This window comes from Coregonus clupeaformis, chromosome 31, assembly GCF_020615455.1.
Source record: "Coregonus clupeaformis isolate EN_2021a chromosome 31, ASM2061545v1, whole genome shotgun sequence".
NCBI lineage: Eukaryota > Metazoa > Chordata > Actinopteri > Salmoniformes > Salmonidae > Coregonus > Coregonus clupeaformis.
Window position 1 is genome coordinate 5,593,044 of NC_059222.1, and position 25,386 is coordinate 5,618,429.

Genomic DNA, 25,386 nt, shown 5'->3' on the forward strand with positions numbered 1-25,386 from the left:
GGATACACTTTTCTAATCCCCTTGTAACATATACTGTAGTGCCAAGTTTGGGTGTAGGGTAAAGTTGCCCCTAGATGCTGATCTTGGGTCAGTTTTCCATTTCCCTCACTAATGGTTAAGGTTTGGATTGGGGGAAGGAAAGCTGATCGTAGATCTGTACCTAGGGGAAACTTCACCCTGGAGTGCTAATTTTAAGAGAGTTAAAGGTCGTAGTTCAACTGTAGAAATCCATGAATCCAAGTTAGAGTTAATAAACTTTCCAATGCTATAGCAGCGGCTGTTGTCGTAGCACAAGTTGCAGTACCTTTATTTTGAGAGTCCTCTAAAACCCTGCCTGGGGCCCTATAAAGCTCTTTAGACAAGCAATATATGACATGTCACTCCTCTGTGTATCCCGGACACGCACGTGTGCCTGTGCACGCACGCACACATCAGTCATCAATCAAAAAGTGGGTGCTCTTGAAATCTTCTCCTGCATTCATCCCAGTCATCAGCAACAGATCATTTGGGCAGGTGCATGTCTGACATCAATGTGTGCATAATTACAATAATAATTTAATATGGTCAATTTCAATTTCAAAACATAATGTTGACACGTAGGCTATGGTGTAATGGAATGTTTTACCTTGTGTTGTAGGTTTTGTGGGTTTGACACTCTTATGTAGGTGTCATAACCAGATCTAAATATATGTGTCATGACAGTGTTATGTCCATATTATAACAGGTTATGACAAGTTATGTAAACTTATGACATGGTTATGACCATGTCATAATGTGTTATGACGCTGGGTGTCAAGTAAAGTGTTACCGAATGAATCATCACCTTTGAAGCTCTGTCCATTTAGTTGTGTTTTGCTTTGAAACAACATCCACAATGACCATGTTTTCCACTCAGTTGCAACCTATTGTTGAACTTCTTTCTTCAAATTGATCATCACAGTAGCTAGGCTTCCATCTAATTTGCGACAGATTTTCATGCTAATATTTAAAAAATCTGCATAAAACAATATGCATTTTCCCTCCAGAGATGTTTCCATCAAACATACTTTTTGTGGATAAAAGGCTGTGCATGATGACGTAGTGCACATAAAAATGACTTTTACCGTTAAATTCCAATTTTTCCCCCAACTTTACTGGTGGTTTTGTCACAAAAACTGTTGCGTTATATAGCGAATGTGCCCACTCCAGCCTTGGCATGTGCGCTCTAGCCAACAGCTGGCAGATACAGAGTGGGTAGGCTACCTACATTATGAGATTATTATGGATAAGAGCGATATTATTTGCATTTGTCAAACGGCAGCCAAGCATCGATCATCATGTCACCAGAATAAGACCCTTGATATTTCTTGGAAAGGAGCATCAAGCTCACATATACCAACCTGTGAAGTTCACCATAACTTATTTCATATGTAGCCTAATAAACTGCATGCTTTCCCGAGTCATTGTGGTAGGACCACACAACATATCATGACTCCAAGTTTACTTCGATATGATGGTTATTATATCAATATTAAGGCGTTTCCATCACCATTTCTCGCATAATTAATTTTACAGACACAAAAAGATCCTACCATGTTGAACGAACAAATTGTCTGTCGGCATTTATAAAATTGTCCCGGCATTTCCTGTTTCCATTAACCCGGTCGTGACTTTTTTCATGCATCAGGTAATTCATCCGCATGAAATGGTGGGATAGAAACGTGGTTAGTGAGGTCAGAAAATGTAGCCTAATGGTGAGATTTAAAAGCATGATACTGTTTTGATGATAATTGTTTGATGTGATTGTCGATTGCATTTGCATTGATGTCAGAGTGGTTAGAGGGACAATAGAGCCCTGAGTACCAGGTCGTTAGCGACCTGATGGTCGGGTACTATCAACGCATGTCCAGAGTGCATAAAAGGGGATTAACATGACTCAACAGTCACGTGGAATTTGACTGCGGATATGACTCATGACTGTCAGTGTGGCGGTAATATGGTCACAGCAACAGCCCTAGGTAAGGCCCTGCATTTCAGGGTGTGTACTTGTACATCAAGCTTTCTTACTACATGTATTCTAGGCAATTGTGAAGAAAGTTGAGCCAAGTTGAAAACAGAACGCGTTGCTCAGGCCCTTTTTGTTTAAATCGACGCATAGTATCTCTCTTCAAACAAAGCCCACACCAGCACACTAGTGGATAAACAAAATGGTGTTAGCCCTAGTCTCTGCTGAAATACTGGGTGAAACCAGACTGGAGAGGTGAAACTAGGCATGGCACATTCTTCAACTAACTCCACATGATTCAAATGTACTGGGACAGAAAGGACATCCCACGCATTGGACTACTCATACATGGTGTGCGTGCGTGCGTGTGTATGTGTGATATAAAGCCAAATTATCTCAATGCCTATGCTCAAGATGAGTTCCAAGTATGGAAGCATGACAAAGTAGCTCCACTCGACTCAGATTAATTTAAAACAAGTCATGTATAACATTGTTAGTTGCTAGGCAGATTTCTTCTAGCATGACCAAATCAATAGAGGCGAGAATCTAGCTACATTGAAGTAATGCAAAGATTTTCCTCCTATTGCCCAATGGTCATAATTGCTTGCAATATGCAATAGCCTATGAAACTACTAAGTACTTCATACACAGGCTCACACACATATTTTATATAAATATTAGTTCAATAGTGAATGAATGGTCTCCAGAAGGAATTAGCTATTGCTCCTGTCAGTTCGGCTAGAGTCTTCTATTTGCAATTATTGTAACAGGCTCTCAGATTTTTTTTTGTAAATGCCCACTGATATTTGTGTAGGTTTTTATTGCAGAGTGAAAAGTAAAGGGGGCGACTTGTCAGAACATTGGAAGCAGTGGTGAAAGAGGGAGGGTAGAGCAAGAACTATATAAACTATACTCAAGGGGGAGAGAGAGACAACATACCTAGACTGTTTTACTGTTAAACTCAATACTACTGTTTTTAATTTTGTAAAGCAGCTGTGTGTTTCTTAACCAGGCAAAGGCTAGCTAAATAGTAGGCTGGTGACTGGTTACGGGGAAGCAAGAGTCGCTTGCACGATGTGTATGATCGGAGGCGGAGCCAGAGCAGAGCGGAGCCTGCCTGTCTGCCCACATTTATCGCTTGCTACCCCCGCAGCTCACCAGGTGCGTCCTTCCCACTGCTGAACAGAACATAACCCTTGCAGCACTGCTAATATTCTGTTCATAGCCTATCCAGTCTAAGTGCAAAATACAAGTCACGAGAAGGCGAGTCAGAGTCACCAATGGTCGAGTCCAAGTCACGAATATTGGGACTCGAGTCGGACTACAGCACTGATTTGCTTGTAACTCTCTATCTAGCATTATGCAAATAGGGGACCACAACAAAAGAAAAACTAGAAGTTCGTTCAGAAGATATTTAGTGGCTTTAAAAAATCTCTTCTGAAGGCACTATAGGTCTGACTACCAATCCATATCGCTCCGGCCAAACACCACGCCCACTAGCGTTTCTTCTCAACGATGAGTCTGGATTTGCTTTCCTCCCCGGCATCTTACAACACATTTTGACCATTCTGATCCGGCCTTCATGAATCATGAATCGTGCCATTGGCTTTGATACTCTGATTGGTTCGAGACGATCTAATCGCTGATTCATTTGTTTTGGACAACGGACCTCATTTTGACGTCAGGACAAAAAACGTATAGGATTGCAGTTTCAGACAATGTATGGAGCGATCAATAGAGCAGTGAAATTAAATTCAAGATGAGTCGTCAGGCAACTACAGGTTGTCTATGGGGGAGAATGATCAGGCTATACTACTCCGTAATTCGAAAAACCCAGCACAAAGTATTCCATCTTTCAACCTCTGAATGAGATTTCTATGATAACAACACAGTTTCGATTACAATCAGTTTTCAAGAACATGGTGCATGCATAAGGTCAATGTTGATTTTCTTTCTAGATGTTAGATGTCACTAGTAGACAGGCCCACACACAAAAGCCACTCATTGCAGAAGGGTGAGTAAGGTTTCTCTATCAATTCACATGCAAGTCATAATAGTACCATGTCTCAATAAACAATGCTTTGTTTTAGTATGTCACAGTTTTATTTTGAATATAACTCCCTTTACTTGTGCCCTTTCATTCATGGTTGCTGGTAAACTAAAAAACAGGTTTTAATCTAAAGCAATGGAAAGGATGGGAGGAGGTTATGTAAGAGAATTGAGACGCAACCATGAGGTATATCTCAATAGTCTGTCCCTCTCCTCGTCTCCTTTTCGTCATCTATATTTATGTAAAATTACTGTAGGTAAAACATATCCTGGTTGGCATCCATCATTTTGAAAGAGAGGAAACGGAAAAAAGAAGGGACTATACATTGTTGAGAGCAGGGTTGGAGTCAATGTCGTTCATTCCAGTGAAATCAGGAAGTACATTTAAATTACATATTTATTAATTTTTTACTCCTAATTGAACATTTTACTTTTAAAACCTTAATTGGAATGACTATTTATCTCCCAAATGCATTGCATTAAAATGGAATTTACCTCATAGCACTCATTGGCCTTGTCCCCAAAAACACTAGCCTCTACCCCCTAGACACCTGTGTAGATCTGAAAGAATTGGATTGGTTCAAGCAATGTTGTAGTAGCTCTACCGTTCCCTCAGGTGGAATTTTTGGCCATATTGCTTACACTTATCTAATTCTTTCAGATCTGCCCAAGGTGGTATGGGCTTCTGGACGGGACTGTGGTCTCTCTCTCTCAGGCTTTAAGTCTGCTCTGTTTTGTTTGTGTGTAGTCACCTGAGTTTCTCCAGGCACTCCAGCACGTGTCTCTGGATGCTCTCGTCCTTCTCATACATTTCCAGGAGAGAGATGGCGTCATCGTGGTTCTGACAGTAGATCTTGTACACCTCCTCGAGCTCTGCCTTAAAGTCCAGGAACACCTTTCCTGGGAAACGCAACGGAGCAATACCACTCTGTCATTCTATTGTTCCTCATTTCTCAATTCTTTAAAGGTATAGTTCATATTTCTTCAACCAAATCTCTATTTTTGATGTAAATGGCATGTTATAGAAGAGTCCAGACACGTTTTGGGCGATTTCACTTGGTTTTGAGAAACTTACCCAAACCAGCGATAGACTTCCCCATGCTCATTCTGCAGTACCAGGGCACGGATAAAACATATACAAAAGCTCCAAAAACACCCAAATACGTCATTTTAGAAATGGCAACGCTCTCAGTATAGTGATGCAGGTCTTTATATTTTTTTGCACATTAAATTGTGTAATTCTAAACTTTTCCCGCAATGTTATATTCCATTGTGTTGGATTCGAGCGATACTTTACCGTGTGTGCATGTGCTGGCTACACAGAGAAGTATCACTCGAGTCCAACACAATGGAATATACTGCACTGCAGTATATTCCATTGTGAAATCGGCTAAAACATGTCTGGACCCTTCTATAACATGCCATTTACATCAAAAATAGATATTTGGTTGAAAAAATATGAACTTACCTTTAAAGAAAGTCATGTAAAAACCTTAAGAAGGAAACTCTTGTTTGGGACTTTTATTAACATAGCTGGATTATTTCTTTAAGTCTACCATGTCCCACCAAACGGCACCTCCCAAAGTCAAGTGTGTGATGGCCATAGTGGGAGGAAGCCTGGCTGACGCGACCCACGTGGTACACAGCGAGGGAGAGCTGTGACCCACTGTGACCCACATTTGTTGATGCAATTTTCGCCTAGAAATTGAGAGATTTTTGATTGGTTCTCTCAAATGTTATTTTTCCCTGGGGGGGTTGAGACCTCATTGTTTGGATTTGAAAATACAACAGTTGTAATGGAAGGGGGCAGCGCTCGGGGGGCTGTGTGTGGCTGTACATGCGGGTGTTTGAGTAAGAAAGACACAGAAGAGAACCAACCAGTAAAAGCACATACCCCTTTATTATCTACGCATCGTGCCTAAACAGCCTCTCCAGGAGGACTTTGAGTTGGGTATCAGCCAGACTAAGTGGGAGGCGAATCTTTCAAGTTATTCTAATAATTGAGTCATGATGTTTGCTAATAAAAACAGTCTAGGGTTGGCATTACCAATGGAGTCAGTGTCCTGGAGGGTCTTGAAGAGACGACGTGAGAGGTCGATCACAGAGTTGATGTTGCCAAAGAGACCGTCAAAGTCAATGTTCTGCACCTTTAGGATGAGCAGAGGTACAGAAATATTTACCGAACTTTTATAACATGGACAATGCACATGAATCAACAACTCTGCAAATGTGCCAGAATTATTCGTTTTTTTATATGTTGTCTCTGGGCACGTGGGTAAACACTTTCTAATGACTTATGGTTAACTAATAGTGCGTGCGTACGTGTATATAAATTCTAAGTTAGATGTGCAATACATAAACTCTGTGAAGCTTATAATGTCTATAATAGTGTCATATGTCTTAGTTTGGGTGTAATATGTTACGAAGCTGACCAGTAAAATCCATAAAGAATGATAGAGAACGCAATGTTGTATCAGTCCCATTATGGCGACTGTGAGCACACGGGCAGCGCCATTGAGGCCATCTCACCTCCCGAGTGGCGCAGTGGTCTAAGGCACTGCATCGCAGTGCTAGCTGTGCCACTAGAGATCCTGGTTCGAATCCAGGCTCTGTCGTAGCCGGCCGCAACCGGGAGACCCATGGGGCGGCGCACAATTGGCCCAGCGTCGTCCAGGGTAGGGGAGGGAATGGCCGGCAGGGGATGTAGCTCAGTTGGTAGAGCATGGCGTTTGCAATGCCAGGGTTGTGGGTTCGATAAAATAATGTATGTGCTAACTGTAAGTCGCTCTGGATAAGAGCGTCTGCTAAATGACTAAAATGTAAATGTAAATCTCCATTTTGAAGTAGTCAGTTGTTTTCTTCTACTAGTTCTATGAGTTGGTAAACAACATGATAGGGTGCATACTCTGTGTGTGTGTGTGTGTGTACCTGATTGCGTTGGAGTGGTTGGATAATCTCCTTGACACACATCTGCAGGTCCTTGATGTAGTCCTTCTCTGTCTGCAGCAGCTCGTCTATGACCTTTGACCTTTTCTCCAGCATCCTCTGCTCGGGGTCCTCGATGGCCGCCACTGCAGAGACCGGGGCTGACTCCAGGGACTTGGGCTGGGTCGACAGGAGGGTCATCTCTGAGAAAAAGAAAGTGAGAAAACAGAGGAGGGGGGGAGAGAGAGATTTCATGGTTAGTGAATGGAATTTAATGTGAAAGTCCGCATGTCAACAAGCAAACTTGACGGGAACGTTAAGCACCTGAGGAGCAGTGGAGAAAAATTCTATGTATTCCACTCTTCTGATTAGACAGTTAGACTAACTGGTTAAAGACAACTTTCAAACAAGACCCATCACCCTCTACTAAAATAACCCAATTTAGACAGAGTAACACCATGTAAGAAAATATTTCTGGCTAGACTTTGATCTAGATCTCTGGTGTCAGTGGCTGGTCTCTGTGGTGCATGGGAACGGACGGAGAGCCCGTTTCACGCACTGCTGAGCCTTCTGAATGGGCTATGTACTGGAGTGGACTCAGCTCTTTGTCAATGGCACAATGGACTATGACAGCAGCTAGTGAGATATAGGCCTCAGTGGGACAGCGGAGAGAGGAGGGATGGGAAGGAGGACGGGGAGAGGAGAAAAGAGGACTGAGGGAGAAAGAAGGAGTCAGGAATGAACTGGTGGGAAAGGAAGGGATGTAGATATTGAAACTAGCAAGACTACATGAAGAGCGAGTGGGAGCATAGATAGAGAGATGAGAGTGAAGAACAAAGGGAAGAGGAGGAACATGGATAAAGGGAAGAGAAGGGAGGGAGATGGAGGAAGAAAGGCATAAGGGATTAATAATAAATGGAGGAATATGGATAGACAAGGGTATACAATCAAACAAAAAGGAGAGAGTGGAGCATGGATGGGACAGAGGGAAACTGGGAATTTAGGAGCGGGGGGAGCATGGACCGAGGATAAAGGCAAGGGGACCAGGGTTGATACACAGTGAGGGAAAAATAATTTGATCCCCTGCTGATTTTGTACGTTTGCCCACTGACAAAGACATGATCAGTCTATAATTTTAATGGTAGGTTTATTTGAACAGTGAGAGACAGAATAACAACAAAAAATCCAGAAAAAACGCATGTTAAAAAATGTTATGTTATAAATTGATTTGCATTTTAATGAGGGATATAAGTATTTGACCCCTCTGCAAAACATGACTTAGTACTTGGTGGCAAAAACCTTGTTGGCAATCACAGAGGTCAGACGTTTCTTGTAGTTGGCCACCAGGTTTTCACACATCTCAAGAGGGATTTTGTTCCATTCCTCTTTGCAGATCTTCTCCAAGTCATTAAGGTTTTGAGGCTGACGTTTGGCAACTCGAACCTTCAGCTCCCTCCACAGATTTTCTATGGGATTAAGGTCTGGAGACTGGCTAGGCCACTCCAGGACCTTAATGTGCATCTTCTTGAGCCACTCCTTTGTTGCCTTGGCTGTGTGTTTTGGGTCATTGTCATGCTGGAATACCCATCCAGGACCCATTTTCAATGCCCTGGCTGAGGGAAAGAGGTTCTCACCCCTAGATTTGACGGTACATCGTCCCTTTGACACCCCCAAAGCATAATGTTTCCACCTCCATGTTTGACGGTGGGGATGGTGTTCTTGGGGTCATAGGCAGCATTCCTCCTCCTCCAAACATGGCGAGTTGAGTTGATGCCAAACAGCTCGATTTTGGTCTCATCTAACCACAACACTTTCACCCAGTTCTCCTCTGAATCATTCAGATGTTCATTGGCAAACTTCAGACGGGCCTGTATATGTGCTTTCTTGAGCAGGGGGACCTTGCGGGCGCTGCAGGATTTCAGTCCCAACTGCCTTGAGATCATTGACAAAATCCTCCCGTGTAGTTCTGGGCTGATTCCTCACCGTTCTCATGATCATTGCAACTCCACGAGGTGAGATCTTGCATGGAGCCCCAGGCCAAGGGAGATTGACAGTTCTTTTGTGTTTCTTCCATTTGCGAATAATCACACCAACTGTTGTCACCTTCTCACCAAACTGCATGGCGATGGTTTTGTAGCCCATTCCAGCCTTGTGTAGGTCTACAATCTTGTCCCTGACATCCTTGGAGAGCTCTTTGGTCTTGGCCATGGTGGAGAGTTTGGAATCGGATTGATTGATTGCTTCTGTGGACAGGTTTATTTTATACAGGTAACAAACTGAGATTAGGAGCACTCCCTTTAAGAGTGTGCTCCTAATCTCAGCTTGTTACCTGTATAAAAGACACCTGGGAGCCAGAAATCTTTCTGATTGAGAGGGGGTCAAATACTTATTTCCCTCATTTAATGCAAATCAATTTATAACATTTTTGACATGCGTTTTTCTGGATTTTTTGTTGTTGTTATTCTGTCTCTCACTGTTCAAATAAACCTACCATTAAAATTATAGACTGATCATTTCTTTGTCAGTGGGAAAACGTACAAAATCAGCAGGAGATCAAATACATTTTTCTCCTCACTGTATATATATATATATATATATATATATATATATATATATATATATATATATATATATATATATATATATACATACATACACACACACACACATACATACATACATATACACAGTTGAAGTCGGAAGTTTACATACACCTTAGCCAAATACATTTAAGCTCAGTTTTTCACAATCCCTGACATTTAATCCTAGTAAAAATTCCCTGTTTTAGGTCAGTTAGGATCACCACTTTATTTTAAGAATGTGAAATGTCAGAATAATAGTTGAGAGAGGGATTTATTTCAGCTTTTATTTATTTCATCACATTCCCAGTGGGTCAGACGTTTACATACACTCAATTAGTATTTGGTAGCATTGCCTTTAAATTGTTTAACTTGGGTCAAACGTTTTGGGTAGCCTTCCACAAGCTTCCCATTCCTCCTGACAGAGCTGGTGTAACTGTGTCAGGTTTGTAGGCCTCCTTGCTCGCACACGCTTTTTCAGTTCTGCCCACATATTTTCTATAGGATTGCGGTAAGGGCTTTGTGATGGCCACTCCAATACCTTGACTTTGTTGTCCTTAAGCTATTTTGCCACAACATTGGAAGAATGCTTGGGGTCATTGTCCATTTGGAAGGTCTATTTGCGACCAAGCTTTAACTTCCTGACTGATGTCTTGAGATGTTGCTTCAATATATCCACATAATTTTCCTTCCTCATGATGCCATCTATTTTGTGAAGTGCACCAGTCCCTCCTGCAGCAAAGCACCCCCAGCACGGTTGGGATGGTGTTCTTCGGCTTGCAAGCGTCCCCCTTTTTCCTCCAAACATAATAATGGTCATTATGGCCAAACAGTTCTATTTTGGTTTCATCAGACCAGAGGACATTTCTCCAAAAAGTACGATCTTTGTCCCCATGTGCAGTTGCAAACCGTAGTCTGGCTTATTTATGGTAGTTTTGGAGCGGTGGCTTCTTCCTTGCTGAGCGGCCTTTCAGGTTATGTCGATATAGGACTCGCTTTACTGTGGATATAGATACTTTTGTACCTGTTTCCTCCAGCATCTTCACAAGATCCTTTGCTGTTGTTCTGGGATTGATTTGCACTTTTCGCACCAAAGTACGTTCATCTCTAGGAGGCAGAACGCGTCTCCTTCCTGAGCGGTATGACGGCTGCGTGGTCCCATGGTTTTTATACTTGCGTACTATTGTTTGTACAGATGAACGTGGTACCTTCAGGCGTTTGGAAATTGCTCCCAAGGATGAACCAGACTTGTGGAGGTCTAAAAGTTTTTTTCTGAGGTCTTGGCTGATTTATTTTAATTTTCCCATGATGTCAAGCAAAGAGGGACTGCGTTTGAAGGTAGGCCTTGAAATACGTCCACAGGTACACCTCCAATTGACTCAAATGATGTCAATTAGCCTATCAGAAGCTTCTAAAGCCATGACATCATTTTCTGGAATTTTCCAAGCTGTTTAAAAGGCACAGTCAACTTAGTGTATGTAAACTTCTGACCCACTGGAATTGTGATACAGTGAATAATAAGTGAAATAATATGTCTGTAAACAATTGTTGGAAACATTACTTGTGTCATGCACAAAGTAGATGTCCTAACGGACTTGCCAAAACGATAGTTTGTTAACAAGATATTTGTGGAGTGGTTTTAATGACTCCAATCTATGTGTATGTAAACTTCCGACTTCAACTGTATACACACACACACTACCGGTCAAAAGTTTTAGAACACCTACTCATTCAAGGGTTTTTCTTTATTTTTTAAAACTATTTTCTACATTGTAGAATGATAGTGAATACATCAAAACAATGAAATAACAGTTATTTCCTCCTGTAGCTCAGTTGGTTGAGCATGGCGCTTGCAACGCCAGGGTTGTGGGTTCAATTCCCACGGGGGGCCAGTATGAAAAATGTATGCACTCACTAACTGTAAGTCGCTAAATGTAAATGTAAATAACACATATGGAATCATGTTTCAAAAAAGTGTTAAACAAATCAAAATATATTTTATATTTGAGATTCTTCAAAAAGCCACCCTTTGCCTTGATGACAGCTTTGCACACTCTTAGCATTCTCTCAACCAGCTTCACCTGGAATGCTTTTCCAACAGTCTTGAAGGAGTTCCCACATACAGTGGGGGAAAAAAGTATTTAGTCAGCCACCAATTGTGCAAGTTGTCCCACTTAAAAAGATGAGAGAGGCCTGTAATTTTCATCATAGGTACACGTCAACTATGACAGACAAATTGAGAAAATAAAAACCAGAAAATCACATTGTAGGATTTTTAATGAATTTATTTGCAAATTATGGTGGAAAATAAGTATTTGGTCACCTACAAACAAGCAAGATTTCTGGTTCTCACAGACCTGTAACTTCTTCTTTAAGAGGCACCTCTGTCCTCCACTCATTACCTGTATTAATGGCACCTGTTTGAACTTGTTATCAGTATAAAAGACCTGTCCACAACCTCAAACAGTCACACTCCAAACTCCACTATGGCCAAGACCAAAGAGCTGTCAAAGGACACCAGAAACAAAATTGTAGACCTGCACCAGGCTGGGAAGACTGAATCTGCAATAGGTAAGCAGCTTGGTTTGAAGAAATCAACTGTGGGAGCAATTATTAGGATATGGAAGACATACAAGACCACTGATAATCTCCCTCGATTTGGGGCTCCACGCAAGATCTCACCCCGTGGGGTCAAAATGATCACAAGAACGGTGAGCAAAAATCCCAGAACCACACAGGGGGACCTAGTGAATGACCTGCAGAGAGCTGGGACCAAAGTAACAAAGCCTACCATCAGTAACACACTACGCCGCCAGGGACTCAAATCCTGCAGTGCCAGACGTGTCCCCCTGCTTAAGCCAGTACATGTCCAGGCCCGTCTGAAGTTTGCTAGAGTGCATTTGGATGATCCAGAAGAGGATTGGGAGAATGTCATATGGTCAGATGAAACCAAAATAGAACTTTTTGGTAAAAACTCAACTCGTCGTGTTTGGAGGACAAAGAATGCTGAGTTGCATCCAAAGAACACCATACCTACTGTGAAGCATGGGGGTGGAAACATCATGCTTTGGGGCTGTTTTTCTGCAAAGGGACCAGGACGACTGATCCGTGTAAAGGAAAGAATGAATGGGGCGTATCGTGAGATTGAGTGAAAACCTCCTTCCATCAGCAAGGGCATTGAAGATGAAACGTGGCTGGGTCTTTCAGCATGACAATGATCCCAAACACACCGCCCGGGCAACGAAGGAGTGGCTTCGTAAGAAGCATTTCAAGGTCCTGGAGTGGCCTAGCCAGTCTCCAGATCTCAACCCCATAGAAAATCTTTGGAGGGAGTTGAAAGTCCGTGTTGCCCAGCGACAGCCCCAAAACATCACTGCTGTAGAGGAGATCTGCATGGAGGAATGGGCCAAAATACCAGCAACAGTGTGTGAAAACCTTGTGAAGACGTACAGAAAACGTTTGACTTGTGTCATTGCCAACAAAGGGTATATAACAAAGTATTGAGAAACTTTTGTTATTGACCAAATACTTATTTTCCACCATAATTTGCAAATTAATTCATTACAAATCCTACAATGTGATTTTCTGGATTTTCTTTTCTCATTTTGTCTGTCATAGTATGTATGCTGAGCACTTGTTGGCTGCTTTTCCTTCACTCTGCGGTCCAACTCATCCCAAACCCTCTCAATTTGGTTGAGGTCGGGGGATTGTGGAGGCCAGGTCATCTGATGCAGCACTCCATCACTCTCCTTCTTGGTCAAATAGCCCTTACACAGCCTGGAGGTGTGTTGGGTCATTGTCCTGTTGAAAAACAAACGATAGTCCCACTAAGCCCAAACCAGATGGGATGGTGTATCGCTGCAGAATGCTGTGGTAGACATGCTGGTTAAGTGTGCCTTGAATTCTACATAAATCACAGTGTGACCAGCAAAGCACCCCCTTACCATAACACCTCCTCCTCCATGCTTTACGGTGGAAAATACACATGCGGAGATCATCCGTTCACCCACATCGCGTCTCACAAAGACACGGCTGTTGGAACCAAAAATCTCAAATTTGGACTCCAGACCAAAGGACACATTTCCACCGGTCTAATGTCCATTGCTCATGTTTCTTGGCCCAAGCAAGTCTCTTCCTCTTATTGGTGTCCTTTAGTAGTGGTTTCTTTGCAGCAATTCGACCATGAAGGCCTGATTTACACAGTCTCCTCTGAACAGTTGATGTTGAGATGTGTCTGTTACTTGAACTCGGTGAAGCATTTATTTGGGCTGCAATTTCTGACGCTGGTAACTCTAATGAACTTATCCTCTGCAGCAGAGATAACTCTGGGTCTTCCATTCCTGTAGCGGTCCACATGAGAGCCAGTTTCATCATAGCGCTTGATGGTTTTTGCGACTGCACTTGAAGAAACTTTCAAAGTTCTTGAAATGTTCCGTATTGACTGGCCTTCATGTCTTAAAGTAATGGACTGTCGTTTCTCTTTGCTTATTTGAGCTGTTCTTGCCATAATATGGACTTGGTCTTTTACCAAATAGGGCTATCTTCTGTATCCCCCCCCTACCTTGTCACAACACAACTGATTGGCTCAAACGCATTAAGGAGGAAAGAAATTCCACAAATTAACTTTTAAGAAGGCACACCTGTTACTTGAAATGCATTCCAGGTGACTACCTCATGAAGCTGGTTGAGAGAATGCCAAGAGTGTGCAAAGCTGTCATCAAAGCAAAGGGTGGCTACGTTGAAGAATCTCAAATATAAAATATATTTTGATTTGTTTAACACTTTATTGTTACTACATGATTCCATATGTGTTATTTCATAGTTTTGATGTCTTTACTATTATTCTATAATGTAGAAAATTGTAAAAATAAAGAAAAACCCATGAATGAGTAGGTGTCCAAACTTTTGACTGGTACTGTATATACATACACATCATTACATGTAATTATTAAATAAAAAATAGTTGTAAACAAATCAATAAGAATGTTACAAGATTGCACAAAAAACAAGTACAAGTGCAATCTGCAACCCCTTCTACGTATGTGTGTGTGAGAGAGTGTGTGTGAGTGAATTCAAGGGTCTGTCTAGTCCAGTAGTCTGCATATTAGATGCAGTAGTTGGCCACCTCTCAAATCTCGGATAGTTCTAGGTGTCTTTTGCCAGAGGTTACCTCAGCATATGTAGGCTGATGATCTGAATGATACATGGTGTGGACTGCATCATGTGGTGCACTTCTCTGAAGGACAGTGTTCTGCCCGACCCTAGAGTAGTGGGCAGTGCTGTGTTGTGATGGGCCGGGTCTAGTAGTGCTGTGTTGTTATGGGCCGGGTCTTTGTGTATGTCTCTCTCTTTATTTCTCTCTCTCTCTCTCTCTTTGTGTCTCGGTCTCACTCTGTGTCTCGGTCTCTCTCTGTGTCTCGGTCTCTCTCTGTGTCTCGGTCTCTCTCTGTGTCTCGGTCTCTCTCTGTGTCTCTCTTTTGCTGTGTGTCTCTCAATCTGTGTCTCGGTCTCTCTCTGTTTGTCTTTCTCTCTCTCGGTGTCCCCCTCTCCCTCTGTGTCTCTGTGTCATTCAGTTTCTCTCTCTCTCTGCCTTTCTTTCACTCTCTCTCTCGCTCTCTTCATCTGTCTCTCTCTCATCTCTCTGTGTCTCTCCCCGTATGTCTCTGTGCCTCTCTGTGTCTCTGTCTGTCTCTCTCTCCCTCGCTGTCTCATGTGTCTCTCTCTCCCTGTCTTTATTTCTCTCTCTCTCGCTCTGAGTCTCTCTTCCTCTCTCTGTCTGTCTCTCTCTCTCTCTGTGTGTGTCTCTTTCTCGGTGTATCTCTCTGTGTCTGTCTCTGTCTTTCTTGCGCTCTCTCTGTCTTTCTCTATCTCGCTGTCTTTCTGTCTCATGGGTCCAGTCGAGCTCCCAGTGCATCTGGTGTTGCTCCTGGGAAGGGTATGTGCTTTTCATTTGCGTCTGACAATGCTGGCTCACTGAGTCAGTGGCTAAGATGGTCAGGGTACGGACTACAGAAAGTCAGGTGCAAGGGCTGTGGTTCTTCTGGCTGCTCATCCTAGGATGCAAGAGGTGGTAGGGAGAGGCTCACTCTGGCTGTCCTTTAAAAAAAAGAAACTACTACCTGCCAGGGAATACAAATAATATAAAATATATAGCCAACACACACAGATGTTCCCACTTCCAGTTCAAAACAAATCAATCATTATCAGGAGCTCTTTGATTGAATGCACTTTCCTGTAAGTTTCTCAAAGTAGTTGAGACGACTACATATTGTGAGCAATGCAAGTAAAACTCTTCGAACTAGCAGCTATCTGCAGAATCAGTGCTACAAAGGAAAAACAGAAAAGGGTTGCGAAACAAACAATGGGATGTGACAGGGCAGGGAATACACTTTTCACCCATATGACATTCTTTTTGTATTATTGCCTTGTAGTCCAGATTGATTTAGATACTTTGCTTACATGCTCAGGTCTTGTTGTTCTATATACTTCACCTGTACTGCACTGACTCAGATGACTGATTATTGGCTAAAATAAATGGATAATAAGATGATTGTTGGAGCTGTATTGTTAGCTTTCAGTGCAGCCTTTGATGTTATTGATCATAATTTGTTATTGAACATTTTCACTTGTTATGGCTTTACGTCACCTGCCATCACATGGTTGGAGAGTTACGTATCCAATAGAACTCAGAGAGTATTCTTCAATGGAAGCTTCTCTAACATCAGATATGCGGTATCCCTCAGGACAGTTGCCTTGGGCTGTTACTCTTCTCTATTTTTACAAATGATTTGCCACTATGTATGCTGATGATTGCACACTCTACACATCATCACCTACAGCCAGTGAGCTCATAGACTCTTAGCAAGGAGTTACAGTCAGTGTCATAATGGGTAATTAAGGGATGGATCGAAATTTACAGAATGGGTACCTGGAGGAAAATGGGGGAGGGTCATGCTTTTTACATTTCAGTCCAGGGGAGGGTTTAGTATTTTAAAAAATCTAGTCCAGGGGAAGGCCATGTAATTTGTAAAATGTCAATATTTCTCAGTGTTTTAGAAATAGTTGCTTATTAGGCTATATATATATATAAATAAATGTGTGCCCGATGCCACCCCTCATCTCTGATTCTCTAAAACTAGGATGCATTGCACACTGCAATGGATATTCAAACCCTGAACCCCGGCCTGCTCTGCTCTTGTTGATCAAAACTTTTTTTGTGCTGCCTAACCAATGCTGTGCTGTGTAGACAGTTATTTCAATTTTTTTCTTTTTCTAAAATTCTAATATATTGCGCATGGACTAGCCTATAGCCTATGTTCTGTTCTGTTTGAGAAGGAGAGGGTGAAGATCAGAAGGAGGACTGGAGGTCAACCTTGATAGCTTGCTACTACTATAATTGATTTAAATAAAACCAATATGTTTCTTGCCCATGATGTATTTATCAGAGTTATTGACCTCACAATAAGCCAGATTCGAGTAACTTACATTGTGTTGCTGAAACTTGAAGCAGCAGCCGTGGCCCAATCAATCGGAAATGGAAAGCTCATGTTGCTGAAAGTAGGCAAATTCGAGTAGGCATAATTAATTTCAACCATCTTCATTTTAACTTGACTTTACAAACAACAACAGGGCTTTGTGTTGGAGCCTATTTCTTCCTATTTAAGAAATAAGGCCAAGGGAGCAGCTACTCTTCCTGGGGTCCAACGGCATTACATTGCACTTACATTACATTTAAAACAAAAGATAAAAACAGTCCATCATATAACATTATTACACCACTACATATCTACAATACAAAATGTATAATACCACCATACAACAATATTACAATGCGTATGCGCGTGTCTGTACCTTTGTGTGTGTGTCTCTCTTCAGTCTCAGCTGTTCCATTAGGTGTATTTTTACTTGTTTCAAAAAAATCTGATTCTACTGCTTGCATCAGTTACCTAATGTGGAATAGAGTTCCATATAGTCATGGCTCTATGTAGTACTGTGCGCCTCCCATAGTCTGTTCTGGACTTGGGGATTGTGAGGAGACCTCTGGTGGCATGTCTTGTGGGGTATGCATGGGTGTCCGAGCAGTGTGCTAGTAGTTTAAAACAGACAGCTCGGTACATTCAGCTTGTCAACACTTCTTACAAAAACAAGTGATGACGTCAATCTCTCTTCCACTTTGTGCCATGAGAGATTGACATGCATATCATTAATGTTAGCTATCTGTGTACTTTTAAGGGCCAGCCGTGCTGCCCTGTTCTGAGCCAACTGCAATTTTCCTAAGTCCCTCTTTGTGGCACCTGACAACACTACCAAACAGTAGTCTAGGTGCGACAAAACTAGGGCCTGTAGGACCTGCCTTGTTGATAGTGTTGTTAAGAAGGCAGAGCAGCGCTTTATGATGGACAGACTTCTCCCCATCTTAGCTACTGTTGTATCAATATATTTTGACCATGACCGTTTACAATCCAGGGTTACTCCAAGCAGTTGTCACCTCAACTTGCTCAATTTCCACATTATTCATTAAGAGATGTAGTTGAGGTTTAGGGTTTAGTGAATGATTTGTCCCAAATACAATGCTTTTTGTTTTTGAAATATTTAGGACTAACTTATTCCTTGCCACCCATTCTGAAACTAACTGCAGCTCTTTGTTAATTGTTGCAGTCATTTCAGTTGCTGTAGTAGCTGACGTGTATAGTGTTGTCATCCGCATACATAAAGTTTGAAAAAAGTAAGGGGCCTAAACAGCTACCCTGGGGAATTCCTGATTCTACCTGGATTATGTTGGAGAGGCTTCCATTAAAGAACCCCCTCTGTGTTATGTTAGACAAGTAACTCTTTATCCACAATATAGCAGGGGGTGTAAAGCCATAACAAATCAGTTTTTCCAGCAGCAGACTATGATCAATAATGTAAAAAGCCAAACAAAACAGACCCCAAAATCTTTTTGTCATCAATTTCTCTCAGCCAATCATCAGTCATTTGTGTAAGGGCTGTGCTTGTTGAATGTCCTTCCCTATAAGTGTGCTGAAAGTCTGTTGTTTACGAGAGGGTATGCCATAGGCCTATCTTTTATTAAAGAAAATGGCAAAAAGCACAGGCCTACCAATTGTTAGCTTAACATTTTAAAGAAAATAAAACAAATCTGTTAATATAAAGTGATCTATAATAGTACTTTAGTCCGCAATGGTTTATGCTAGAAAAAGGCTGTAAAAGATGTGACTCCGATGCATATGCGGATATCATTGTTTAGATTATTTTACATTGAGGCTGAGCTACAACCTTCTATAGCCGAGGAGACAAAAAAATACTTTGCTTGGGAAGTAATCTAATTCCTCCATCATTCTTAAATGGAAGAAGTTTGGAACCACCAAGACTCTTCCTAGAGCTGGCCGCCCAGCCAAACTGAGCAATCGGGGGAGAAGGGCTTTGGTCAGGGAGGTGACCAAGAACCCACCACGGCTGGCCCTTGGATGTACACAGAGAGCTAACATGTCAATCTCTCCTGGCTCAAAGTGGAGAAGAGATTGACTTCATCACTACCTGTATTTGTGAAAGGTTTTGACATGTTGAATGAACTGAGCTGTCTGTTTGAACTACTGGCACACAGCTCAGACACCCATGCATACCCCACAAGACATGCCACCAGAGGTCTCTTCACAGTCCCCAAGTCAAGAACAGACTATGGGATGCGCACAGTACTACATAGAGCCATGACTACATGGAACTCTATTCCACATCAAGTAACGCATGCCAGCAGTAAAAGTAGATTAAAAAAACCCATAAAAATACACCTTAAGGAACAGCGGGGACTGTGAAGCAACACTAACATAGACACATGCATACAAACACACGCACTATACACACACGTACACATGGATTTTGTGTTATCGATATGTGGAAGAGTAGCTGCTGCCTTGGCAGCAGCTAATGGGGTTCCATAATAAATACAAGTACAAATAGTCACTCTGACAGAGCTCCAGAGTTCCTTTGTGGAGATGGGAGAACCTTCCAGAAGGACAACCATCTCTGCAGCACTCCACCAATCAGGCCTTTATGGTAGAGTGGCCAGACGGAAGCCACTCCTCAGTAAAAAGGCACGACAGCCCGCTTGGAGTTTGCCAAAAGACACCTAAAGTCTCTCAGACCATGAGAAACAAGATTCTCTGGTCTGATGAAACCAAGATTTAAATCTTTGGCCTGAATGCCAAGTGTCAGGTCTGGAGGAAACCTGGCACAATCCCTACAGTGAAGCATGGTGGTGGCAGCATCATGTTGTGGGGATGTTTTTCAGCGGCAGGGACTGGGAGACTAGTCAGGATCGAGGGAAAGATGAACGGAGCAAAGTACAGAGAGATCCTTGATGAAGTCCTGAGTGCTCTGGAGCAGGTTCTCAGGCTGGGGCGAAGGTTCACCTTCTAACAGGACAACGATCGTAAGCACACAGCCAAGACAATGCAGGAGTGGCTTCGGGACAAGTCTCAATGTCCTTGAGTGGCACAGCCAGAGCCCGGACTTGAACCCGATCGAACATCTCTGGAGAGACCTGAAAATAGCTGTGCAGCAACTCTCCCCATCCAACCTGACAGAGCTTGAGAGGATCTGCAGAGAAGAATGGGAGAAACTCCCCAAATACAGGTGTGCCAAGCTTGTAACGCTATGCCCAAGAACACTCAAGGCTGTAATCGCTGCCAAAGCTGCTTCAACAAAGTACTGAGTAAAGGGTCTGAATACTTATGTAAATGTTCCATTTCATTTTGTTTAGTTTTTAACATTTGCAAAATTCTCTAAAAACCTGTTTTTGCTCTGTCATTATGGGATATTGTCAAATCAAATTGTATTTGCCACATGCACCAAATACAACAGGTGTAGACCTTACAGTGAAATGCTTACTTACAAGCCCTTAACCAACAATGCAGTTTAAGATAAAAAAATAAAATTAGTAAAAAATAGAAAATAGCAAATAATTAAAGAGCAGCAGTAAAATAAATTAACAGTAGGGAGGCTATATACAGGGCGTAACGGTTCAGAGTCAATGTGCGGGGGCACCGGTTAGTCGAGGTAATTGAGGTAATATGTACATGTGGGTAAAGTTAAAGTGACTATGCATAAATAATAAACAGAGTAGGAGCAGCGTAAAAGAGGGGGTTGAGGTGGGGTGGGGTTGTGGGGGGGGCAGTGCAAATAGTGTGTGTGGGGTGGGGGCAGTGCAAATGGGGGGTGGAGGGGGTGCAGTGCAAATAGTCCGGGTAGCCATGATTAGCTGTTCAGGAGTCTTATGGCTTGGGGGACGAAGCTGTTGAGAAGCCTTTTGGACCTAGACTTGGCGCACCAATACCGCTTGCCATGCGGTAGCAGAGAGAACAGTCTATTACTAAAATCAGGATATTTCGATACAGACCATATTTATCTTTAAAAATTACTTCCCTTTTCTTAAAAATTCTTAGAACTTACAGATATTGCTATCATTGTGAAGACAGACATTAACATTGATATCTCCACTGAGAGAAGCATTTAAGTGAATGAAAGAGGGAAAGAGACAGAAAGGGAGAGACCCACCTGTAGCCAAGCATGCACCTTTGCTCCACACTGCCCCACAAGCATGCCCACACACTCCCACAAACAGAGGTTCAAGCCAGCCCAGTCATTCGTAGGTAGCCTATTCTCCAAAGGCAAAGTAGAGTCCCACTTGTATTTTCCCTGTCTTGCTCTAACCTCATGGAGGGGTTTCTCTATTTATCTCAGTGCATAGGCTCCATTCTCTTCCCACATTACCATGAGAATGAATGGAAACCCTCCATGATTAGACACAACCCAGTGCACGCACATCCCGGCGCACGGTAAAGACTTGAACTGGACTATATCTGGACTGGATTATTCATGTCTATGAAGAAAAACTGTGTCAGTGTTTCTGAATACCAAATAGACCCTTAGAACCTACTCCCTAGCCAATCCTGTAGAACTTTTACTATAATGCTTAATAATATATTATATATCTATCCAATCTTCTCAGATCTACAGGAGTGACTGGGTGTAGTAGGGGCTAGGCGTCATTTTGCAGTTCAGTGTATGCACATGATGTGAGAGGGTACGCAAGATGTGTATATCTGCATGTACACACGCAACAAGGCTGTATCTGAAAACATTCATCCTTGCTTCCTTGATCCTTGTTTCCTCCAGTCCTCCTCTCCCCTCTCAAAGTGGGAAAGAGGGGAGGTGAGGAATGCAGGAAACAAGGAAAGAGGAAGCAAGGATTTGACGGTGTGTAATGTTTTCAGATATAGACCCACTGTCTAGGGGGAAGGGGTGGTTTTTGGACAGGGCCAACATGAACACCCACAACACTCCCTTTCTGACACACACGCCTGGTCCAGTCTGATTTGCAAACCCGACTCCGTGTTTTAATCGGAACTAGGCCTAATAACTCCGCCCCCAACAGGCTGAATACCATCAAGCTCTTGAGGATCTCATCAAACAGGTCTCACATTTCTCTCTCTCTCTCTCTCTCTCTCTCTCTCTCTCTTTGTGTAGCTGTTAAAAGAAACTTGCAGCATTTATTTTTGAAGTGTCTCATATCAACATTGAAATCATAAAGAACAGAGAGGAATGTGTTGGCAACATTATATGACATACTCATTTGAGACAAATCATTTTTTTGGGGGGTGTAGACAAACATTTTTTCTGATAAATGTGAACTTTGAATTCCTGAGTCATGTTTTATGTGGAACGTGCAACACTGTCTAGAGATGACCCGCTGAGTTTGTGTTTCCATGTGAAGTCGAAGGTCGCTCACAATTTGTGCTGTGTGCTCAGCCCAAAGTTCACACAAGAACGCCCTGTTGCTGTGGCAACCCTAATAGCATGGGGGCCTCTTAATATCAAGCCAAGCTTTGGAGTGTGGGGAGTGGCTTCGCTGGAACGGAATTATAGATTGTGGAACAGAGTAAAAAAGCTGAGGGAAAAAAAGTGTAGAGGTCTAGTCACAATGCCAAAATTCAGCATGCACATTTCTTATCTTTTGTGATAATGTATGGAGTTGGAGTTTTAGACGTTTCAGTTTGCTGTGCAAACTGCAAATAAATTGAAAATATTTATGTAGATGGATCGTTCTTGAATTGCGGTGGCATATGACGTCTCACTTTTGCAATGATAACACTAATGCATGTCCTTTATACTGCAAACCTTTATGTTTATGCTTTGTTTAAAGTACTTGGCTATTAAAGTACTTGGCAAATTGTGATGAGTAGAGTTGTAGTGAAATGTTTTGGGGATTTCTATTTTGAATGCTACAAAGTAAACAAAAGTATTTAATATATTTTTTAGATCAATAAAAACAAAGGCTATTAATTAATTAATTAATTTTTACAAATATGTGTCGGTAAGTTTTATGTCAACCGACTTGTAACCACCTTGAAAATCACTCATTACAAAGATAGGCCTTGAGCATTCCCTCCGGTGGCAAACTGTTATCGGGGGAGGGGTTGATGTTAAAGGAAATGATTGGTTAACGACACCCTTTTAGTATGCCATTAATTTGAGGATTCCATTGATCATTTGGTGTGTCTAAATTAAGAGTCATTGGTGCCACTCAATTTAAATGAAGGGAAATTACATTGTGAGCAGAATGATTGATCATTTCACTTTAGTAAATACTTTTTTAAGAGTCAATGACCTTAGATTGGAGTATCTGTAGCCTCCATTTAAGAAAGTGGTCCTCTGTAGCTCAGCTGGTAGAGCACGGCGCTTGTAACGCCAAGGTAGTGGGTTCGATCCCCGGGACCACCCATACACAAAAATGTATGCACGCATGACTGTAAGTCGCTTTGGATAAAAGCGTCTGCTAAATGGCATATTTATTTTTTTTATTTTAAAATCCTGAATTACCTCAAAATGTGTCATTGGTGTTACTACTCCACAATGTTATCATAATTGTAAATTATTTTAAAGTCATTAACCCTCATACTACCAACATATTTTAAATACATGGATTACAAACTGGGGTCATTTTGACTATTGAAACTATTGGAAAAAGCAATCATAGCTAAATATCAACTTAATTCTTATCAAAACATCATTAGAAAAGTAAATAATGTTATCTGACATAAAAAAATAACAAAAACATTATTATTTTAGCAAAATTACAGCAATGTGCATATTCTGTAAAACGATGTGCAGCTTTTTCCCGAAGTACAATCCACATGAGTACTAAAAAAGCTGATTTACCATCATTTGATTGTAGTATCATTTGGTTTTCAGAATTTTTTTGTAAATATTAATTTGGTCATTTAACATTTTAAATATACTTAATTTTATTGACAAAGAGTCTTTCATCCATTGATCATGAGCGATAATAACCAGAAATATGCCTTAGTTTTCTATATTTACTTACCCCTACCTAAATCCTCAGTCATTTCAAACAAAATGTTATAGCAACCCAAATACCATAAGAAGTTGCACATACATAATATTGGAGGATATTATATAATTATTTATATAACATTTCCCATAGAATAAATATTTTTCTGAGAATACACACCAATGCAGCACTATGTGTGCATTCAGAGGGTAGCTGGTTTCTGTATTACAGTTGTACCAAGTATTCATACCACTGACAGACTTTTATGAGCTGTTCTGACTGCAACTAAGCATATGTGTTAAGTAATTATGATTTTGTACACTGTCATACCTAGTTATAACCAGTTATAACCATAGGCGAGTACATAAGGTTCTCCATCTCTGCAAGTGATCTATCTATCTAGTCAAAATCACCCCAACGGGTCCTCCTCCACCCTCTGGTGGTATAGATAACTTATTATATCTCCAGAGAAACCTGGATTCAAATACTCTTTTAGATTTCCTCCAGAATAACAACTTTTCGGAGAATACCCACCAATACAGCTCTCTTTACAGATTCAGAGTGTATCCGTATTGAAGTTCTATCAAGTATGTAATACCATTGGCAGACTTTGTATACCATTGGCAGATTTTTATATGCACAAAAATAAGGTTATTTTGGTTTTGCACACAGTCATACGATACGTGGTATAGAAAAGTAGATCCTAGGCGAGTACATGGAGTCCTATATCTCTGCATTTGATCTGTTTATCTGGTCAAAACCACTGATCCAGATCCCCCTTCACCCTCTGTAGGTATGAATATCTTGTCCTTATGTCTCCCGAGAAACCTACATTCAAATAAAGGTCCTATTAATCAAGTTATTATAGGCAGAATTAGGTGTTTTTATCTGGGGTCAAAATGACCCCAAAGGTCATATTGATACAGAAACACTAAACACTGATTTTAGATTTGTTAAGAACACATTGATTGACAATGTCATGAAAATGGGAAGAATGGAATAAACCACCTTTAGGCTATGATCATAAATATACCTCTGGGGTCAAAATGAATGACCCCAATCGGTAGTATGAGGGTTAAGCAGCCATATCTTTATCTCAAAAAATGGATTACATTTTTTTTCCAAAATGCCATGCCCAAATGCCACCGCAATTCAAGAACAATCCAGATTACAGATTCCCGCTCTGTACCAGATATTTGTACTATTGAGCCTTAACATTTCAAGGCTGTGTTACGCTATTGACATAGCGAGAGACCAAGCCCCGTTCAGGTAATACCTCCCATCCTTTCTAAGCGTTATCGTCGTACTGTTATCGTCGTAAACTGACAGGGTTTAGTTGTAATCTTACACCCATCGTTTGAACTCCACTCTTAGGTCTGCTATTGTTAGCTCAAAAGAGAAGCCCACTGTGGTCTGCTCACCTAGTGCGTTTAGTTCAAATGTGAATTCCATAGACATGAATATCCCCTCGGTTTTCAAATCACGTAAAGGGCTCGGGC

The 25,386-nt window shown here is 41.6% G+C and overlaps 1 protein-coding gene across 3 annotated transcripts in view; it reads right to left on the minus strand.

The window, feature by feature from the left end:
• LOC121547148 (dynamin binding protein) overlaps positions 1-25,386 on the minus strand; it is a 53,015-nt gene that overhangs the window by 17,825 nt on the left and 9,804 nt on the right. For 2 of the 3 annotated variants that reach the window (XM_041858264.1, XM_041858263.1), the window contains exons 2-4: positions 6,962-7,161; positions 6,081-6,180; positions 4,786-4,933 (exon numbers count right to left, since the gene is read on the minus strand). In XM_041858264.1, coding sequence (XP_041714198.1) covers positions 4,786-4,933; positions 6,081-6,180; positions 6,962-7,161 — 448 coding nt within the window. Of the gene's footprint in view, positions 1-4,785; positions 4,934-6,080; positions 6,181-6,961; positions 7,162-21,090; positions 21,274-25,386 lie in introns of those variants that run through there. The other variant, XM_041858265.2, reaches the window with a different exon arrangement.